General features: G+C 40.4%; 1 protein-coding gene across 2 annotated transcripts in view; it reads right to left on the bottom strand.

Moving 5' to 3' along the window:
* Positions 1 to 350: 350 nt before the first annotated feature.
* Positions 351 to 7,399, bottom strand: part of LOC143835486 (vitellogenin-2-like) — a 29,041-nt gene continuing 21,992 nt past the window's right edge. For both annotated transcript variants that reach the window (XM_077333157.1, XM_077333158.1), the window contains 9 exons: positions 7,192 to 7,334; positions 6,694 to 6,832; positions 5,706 to 5,820; positions 5,048 to 5,234; positions 3,359 to 3,453; positions 2,418 to 2,509; positions 1,787 to 1,940; positions 1,379 to 1,540; positions 351 to 682 (listed from right to left, as the gene is read on the bottom strand). In XM_077333157.1, coding sequence (XP_077189272.1) covers positions 564 to 682; positions 1,379 to 1,540; positions 1,787 to 1,940; positions 2,418 to 2,509; positions 3,359 to 3,453; positions 5,048 to 5,234; positions 5,706 to 5,820; positions 6,694 to 6,832; positions 7,192 to 7,334 — 1,206 coding nt within the window. In that variant the 3' untranslated portion in view covers positions 351 to 563. The remainder of the gene's footprint in view (positions 683 to 1,378; positions 1,541 to 1,786; positions 1,941 to 2,417; positions 2,510 to 3,358; positions 3,454 to 5,047; positions 5,235 to 5,705; positions 5,821 to 6,693; positions 6,833 to 7,191; positions 7,335 to 7,399) is intronic.

Here is a 7,399-nt window from a genome sequence, read left to right as displayed (position 1 = left end):
AAAGGGGATCTGCTCCTTTTTCACCAGCTGAAAAGCTGGTTGGACCCAACCCATATTTTATCATTAATTCTGAAATCTCTAAGCAAATCAAGAACACATCCTGGGGAGTGGTGTAGGAAGGGGAAGCCATTTTCTTAAGGACAAGAGGAGTAAATGAAAAAAAAAACAACTTGACACAGCTATACCCTCAGGGAGACTAGATTATTTTATACATGTGGGTTTGGGTGCTGATTTTATTTCCACTTAGGTTGGAAAGTATCCAATCACACACACACACACACACACACACACACACAAAACAGTTCACCTTTATGCATATATACTGAAATACTGAAAGAGCCTTCAATGCATTTTTTTTCTTTTTGAATGCCAGTGTTTATTAGGAAATCATATATTTCATTAATAGTTAACCTTGTTTCTACAAGGATATGGTTTGACTTTCTTTACAAGGTCAGATTTCTTCAGACTTTTAAAATACTTAAATTAACATTTGTGCAGCTGCCTGGAATGAAAATCCTGACTGCAAACAACACTATAGGTTTCTAATTTGCTGGGGCAGAAACTTATGAGGCACATCGTCGATTTTTACAAGAGCACGACCTATGAACTTCAACCAGATGTTCCAGATCTTCAGACTTCAGGTCTAGTCTCGTCTGTGTATCAAGTAAGTTTGTTGTGGAGCCTGGAGACAACAAAATGAAAAAGCTATAAGAATGGAAACCCTGAAAGTTGGAAAAGCATTTTTATGTTTTCGTCTAAAATGTATTACACAGGTCAAATTCACATAGAATCAGCAGGATACATATCCAATTCAGGATGGGCGCCTAAACATAGTCAGTAGGACTCCAGACTAAGAAGACTTAGAACTGGACTTTCCATGTGCTCAGAACTGCTGTTAACTCATTCATGTCCATCAGCAGCTTATGGTGGTGAGGTGCTAGAAAACTTTCTGCTGCATCATGGCAAAAACATGGGATTTGTAGTGCCTTAGAAGGATGTATACAACTGCTCTGTGGTTCTAGGTAGAGTTTGGATGCAGAGTATTTTTGGTATTTTTATCTTTTTTTTCCAGTTAATACCCACCCCTTGGTTTCTAGTTTGATTTGGGAAATCCTGATCCACCTGCTGCACAAAGTCAATCCTGCTTCTAGCAGTTAAAACAAAACCCCAAAAAGTGTTAAGTTATGCACCTTTTGGATGACTAATGCAAAGTCACAATCGTCATACTAAGCTCAATTTTTTAAACCAATCATTAGCACAGGAAGATGCTTCCTTAATTTTCTGTTCAAATACAAGGTTTGCTTTATGCCCCATGTTCAAGATTGCTAGAATAAATTCTTCTTGGTACCCCAAGGAAATAGATATTACATTAACTCACCAGCTGGCAGACAATGCAGAGCCACTGGAATGGCAGTGGTAGCTGTTGCTAAGCAGTCCGCACGACACTGCAGCACAGGCTGAACAGTGAAGCATTCTGATTGTTCACCCAGGTAATTAATCGTATGATCAAGTTTCACATGTGAGTGCCGCAGGTTGCAGTCTGCAACAGGAGAAGCAGAAATCGTTCAATACCAGTTGGAAGACTAGAGGCTTTTATATAGTACCTCTCCCAGAGTTCAATAAACTTATCCCCTATTGGAAAAATTGAATTAATAATAATAATAATAATAATAATAATAATAATAATAATAATAATTTACTGACATTTCTAGAATGACTTATCTTGATGCTGGTTAACTTAGCAAGGAAATAAGATTTTTTTTTTAAGTTATCAGAATGTATTTACCTCCTTCACAGGGTCCCTCGGTGTGCACCCAAGACTGAACAAAGCTCAAGAGGTTTTTGGCTACGTATCCACTTGGAGTTTGGAATTCCTCACCATCAAATTGCCCACATAACCCTTGCAGTTGTCCTTGCATTTTGTTGGAGTCTGCTGCAAGCTTCAGGAAAACAAAGACAAAACTATTTCATGTTTTGCCAATAGTAAAAATTGAAAATGGCTTATAGGATACTGAGTTTGTTTTGCCAAACCAGAGGCTAGACAACTCCTCCAAAGACTATTGCCCTGCATCTGGCACATAACTGTTGGGGGGGGTTGCCAGAATGCCACCTCTTTGCTGTTCTCTGAGCTGGAAGGTGGCATACTGGTTTCGACCATACATGAAAGCAGATGCCTCTCAAAATTGACTGAAGTTTAGCAACAATATTCTTTAGCCTAGCAAAGAAAAACATCTGAATTCAAGACAGGTTCTGTTGATTTGAATAAGCAAAGGATTTGAGTGAGTTTTCCCAGCATTTCCCATTGTCAGCTAGGGCGGATAATTTGTTCTGATAAAAAGACAGGTAAGCACAGATTTGCTTTCTACTTTGCAATCATTTTGCAATCCTGAAAACATTCATTGTAGAGAGAAAAATACCGTGATATTATGTCCATCATAGTAGCAAGTTACTGCATCATAAGCCTTGAGTATAAGTTGACCATTTCTTTCTACGATGAGAATGGATTCACCTGTAAAATAAAAAAAAAAATGATATTTTCTCTGAAAAGAGGAGGGAACAGACAAATCAAACTAATAAAAGGTTTCTTGGATTAAACTATTGTCCTTGATATATTGAATATTCCAGTGTGTAAAACCTTTCTGAGGTATCTTTTTCATAAGTGAGGAGGCATCAATAACTTGTTGAGATTTATAAAAACATTTTAGCTACCATTTTCTAATCCTCAGTTGGAGCATGATTAATTTTTTTCAAGAGAGCTGTTTTTTACATTGATGTTGGTGAGGTTTGGTCTCCCAATGATCTTGTTCAAACCTTGGAACATACTGCTCCATCTATGGCTACTTCCAGACAGGGATTATTCCCCCTGCAGACAGCAGGAGGCCCCCTCTGTTTTTACTGAACTTTCTCCCCCTTTAAATCAGACAAAGGAGGGAATATCCTTTGATCCAGCTCAAGGGTTGAAGGCCAAGTATCCATGTTGATGCTTGACCTGTAGTCAGTACAGGGTGGGAAGCCTTTGAAACTTCAGAGCTAAGCCCTACAATCCCTCCTCCCTTTAGCCCCCCCCCCCCAAGCCGGTGCCACCCTTTTAGCTTATTTCTTTCACAGCCAAGTTGCGCTGTGGCTTTGCTCCATAGCTCAGTTTGGAAGAGAGAAGTGGGCAGGGGGCCCAGTACAATTGTCATTATATCAGCAGTGTCAATGTAGTAAAGGGAACAGGAGGGGGGAAGCATCTGTAGCAAGTGAGGCAGGGTCAGGGCAGGCCTGCTCCCCCCCCCCCATCCCCTGCTGCTTCTACAGTACAGGCACATTCAGCGGCCTCTGAGCTAAAAGGTAGCAGCTACGCCCTTCTACGTACCATGTCTGAGGTGGTGTGGAACAGATGTCAGAGGAACTACAACCCCATTGATTTCAATTTGGTAGGCTCCATCTTTCAGTGACAATTTAATTTTTCTAATAAAAAAAATAAAGAAAAAAGGGGAGTTAATCTGCTGTGATCACAAATCACAGCTTTCGAGAAAGAGACAAGACAGTCAGACTGTTATTATGTGCCACATAGTGGGCCAGATCCAGTGGTTTCTTTCCCATTTAGTAATGAATCTTCCACTGGAAGAAAGCCTCCAGCATATTTCTGCTCTTGTAGGGTTCAATTAAAAATGGGTTCCTAAGCCTTTCTTATGCAGCTCTGTGGCAGCATTCCTCTACTGCACAGAGTATTCCTCCAGCACTAGGACTGTTGACTTACACAACATCCTTCAAGGAGCTAAAAACCACCGAGCACCAAAGGGAAACACTGTGCAACAGAGAACTACCTCACAACAAATAAAGAAGGGCTACAGCAAGGCTTAGAATCCAAACCCAAGGTGCCTTTCTTTGGCCCATTATGCACAGAGTCCACTCAACAAATAAATGGTGGAATGGCGGCGGCTAAGATCACCAATTATGCATGCTGCAGGTGGCAACCGGGCACAGAGTCAATGTATGCCACCAAAAAAGCAGCGTTAGCGAGATGCGGAAGAAAGTGGAGCTTCCCGGGACCAGGGCACAATCAGAAGCGACTCCGGAGTAGCCGCGTGCATAATCTGGGTTTTGCTGCCATTGCGTTCCATCTCGTGTGTAAGTGGTTTGCTTTGCTTATTCCTCCTCCGCATTCTCCATGCCGCCGTTTCAGTGGCCGTGCATAATAGACCTTTGTGCTGTGTTGCTATTGAGCACTGAGTGAAATTGCTCACTTTGACAGAGCCAAGGATATAACTCAAGTCAAATCATGTCCCTGTACGGTCCAGTTTTTTAAAAAAATATTGTATAATAAGTTTCAGAAATCCAGAGAACTGTTTGTATATGTTAAGAAACACTCTACTATGCAGAAACATGCAAAGATCAAAGACAGTAACAAACACATCATTATAGTGGCTTGAACTGACTGGATATACATGAGATGTGAGAATACTGTTTCTGTTCAAATCAGTTGGTATGATCAAATTGTGTGCTTTTCTTAATTATTTATCTACATTGTTGTCCCCCTTTCTCATTGAGACTCAAGGCAGATTAGAGTTCTAAAAGGCAATGCAATGAACACATGGCGGTGTACGCTGTGAACAGTGCAATAAAACTGCATTGCACAAATTAAAGAACAATGAAACAGGAACAGTATAATACATCACATAAATCCTAATGCCAATATCCCAATTCGAGAATGGGATGTCACAGTCAGCAGATGCTGAACTACAGAGAGTGTAACAAATCCAGTAAAAAAAAATGGAATATAGGGGAGGACGAAAAAGGATCCCTAACAATTTTACAGGCAGTTGTTAAAATTTCTTTATAGAAATTGTCCTTCTATAGGAATCTATTTTAATACATTATCTAGTCACTCTTTGCAAGTATCCTTCTGACCAGCTATATTTTATACATTCTATAAATTGCTAGAAATATAGGAGCCTTTCTTGCCACTTACAGCTTCTGCATTAAGAGGCTGAAACTTTTCTTCACACCCTTTCACCGAACTGGATTACTGTATTGATGTACAAAGATTAGCTCTACTTACCGTTCTGGACCTTCAAATATAAGGGCTTTTGTGAAATCATCGCTGGACTGCTGCACCATCATCACAGAGAAATGCGTACGCTCACAACGATACTTAGCCAAGATCAGAGGGCAATTTGGAACGAGAAGGGCTTGGATTTCAGCTCCAGTAAAGGTTGTAAGATTATTACGATACACTGAACAAACACCTAATAACAGGGAAGGAAATATTTTTGCATTTATGAAACAACTAATGAACAGTACTTTTCAAGGAATATATTATCTGTGGTCTGAGAGCAAAGCTGTGCACATTTTATAGTCATTTTGTGTAAGATCATTTTTTAGTAATTTTAATATTTCCCATTCATTCTTCCAGGACAAATAATGTTAACTGGTCGGCTTTATGTCTAGTAGTAAACTAGATTTAAAAATTTGTTTCTGAAATGTCTTATTTTATTATACTCAAAGTAACATGATATTGTGAAAAAGGCTGGTATGTTCAAAGAAATACATTTTTCTAGATTATTTATACATTTATTGTTATTTATTTAATTTATACACTGCCCTGTCATGTGGCTCAGGGGGGTGTATACACATACATATATATGCATGTATAACTAAATGAAAAGAGAGAATATCTTTTTAATGATTACATCATATGGAGCTGGTAAACTACTGACCTTTGTGGGTAGGTTCCCTGATCAACTCTAGCAAGTTTAGTGGTGGCTTGACTGGGTTAAGACTTTCCTCAGAGAATGACCATGGGAACAGAACATCTGAAACAGTGGTGAGTGTCTGTAAAGGAAGAGGAAAAAATGAGCAATTAAATACAGCTAGCGTTCCTTCAGCACAATTTTTCTATTGACATATCAGACAGACATAAGGATGTAACTCAAGCGAAGCCCACAATCCCCTTCAGCCTCTTCATTATGCAGTTTTTCACTTCAACTCTATTATATCATCTTGTACTATAGGTTAGCGATCCCCAACCTGTGGGCCCCGGACCACATGTGGTCCTTCGACTAATTGGAGGTGGGCCCCGAAGGACGCCTTCTCCCCCCGGCCCTTTACTTCATCCCCCTCAGCCCTTTACAACACACTTTGGGTGTCATTGTCTCCCATCACTCCCAGATGGGACTATCTCGTTGCAGAGAAACAAGCTCAGGGTAAGCATTGATTTGTCATTGTCATGAGTTAAAATAGTGAATATTTTCAGGAGTGAAAATAAAATGTTCCTTATGTTCATTGTTGTGGCGTGTCTGTATCTTATTTAGAAGGGATGTTTAAACATTACCATAGCGACCAGAGAGTGGTTGAGAGTGGAGGAGTAAACTACCCCCCCACTGGGCCTCAGTAAAAGGCATTGAGTGGTCCCCGGTGAGTGATAAAAAGGTTGGGGACCACTGCTATAGGTCAATTAAATTCTATTGGCCCAGTTGCACCATACCAAAAATTGCAGCAAAATATCCGTGAACATCCTCAAAACAAACAGATACATTAATGTATTCCAGCATTGATGTGCATGGTTCCATGCCTTCAGATTTTGGAAAAGCAAACAGAGGGTGTGTGAAACAAACAAACAAAGGGTTAAGGAAGCAGAACTCTGCTATCCATTCAGACTTGTACTTTCAGACCAGCCACTATGGAAGTAATGCCAAAAGAACTCACATGTGGTGTCTTGAGAATGATGTCATACTTTGCTGCAGTACTTGGAATTGTAATCATCTTAACCTGGCCAGAGGGGTTTCTGCGCACTTCTTGTGAGAGGTCAAGAATGTCAACCATATCTGAGAACGTGGAAGAAATTCTGGAGGGGAAAAAAAGCAAAAGGCAGGCCATAGTCTCCAAGGGTAGTAAAGACATTCTGCGTGAGCTTAAACAATCATCTCCAATGAGCTTTCTCTAGCACAAGACTTTGTCTTTGTCTCTGGCCTGCCCATCTGCAGAGGAAGGAGGGGGTGGGCTGACATCTTGTTCCCCATCCCTCCTGGTTATCTCATTGTCTGGGGGGTGGCAGCAGGCACAGGAGGAACCAGCAGCCAGGCAAAATGAAAACCAAACACAGTGCTTCCAACCATAGGTGTGAAAAGATCAATTGATACTTTTCCTTCTGGGCACTACCAGCCACCTTATCAATCAAAGATTTAAATGTCTACATTTACTCACATTTCTGTAATCCACTTCATGCTACGAGGAACTCGGGCATAGTCAGCCTTCATTTGCAAAGCTGGACGATACTTGTACAAACCAGTCTCAACAACGGCTTTCATCTCATATTGCTTGCAGTTCTGGCCAAATTTCACAAAAGCCTGTGGGACACAGCAGGATGTTTGAAAAGTTTATTACATGTATCATTGCCTTTTGAATGTGCTTT

Source organism: Paroedura picta, chromosome 4 (assembly GCF_049243985.1).
Source record: "Paroedura picta isolate Pp20150507F chromosome 4, Ppicta_v3.0, whole genome shotgun sequence".
Taxonomy (NCBI): domain Eukaryota; kingdom Metazoa; phylum Chordata; class Lepidosauria; order Squamata; family Gekkonidae; genus Paroedura; species Paroedura picta.
Note: the sequence above shows the minus strand (reverse complement) of the source record. Positions and strands in the feature narration are given on the sequence as shown.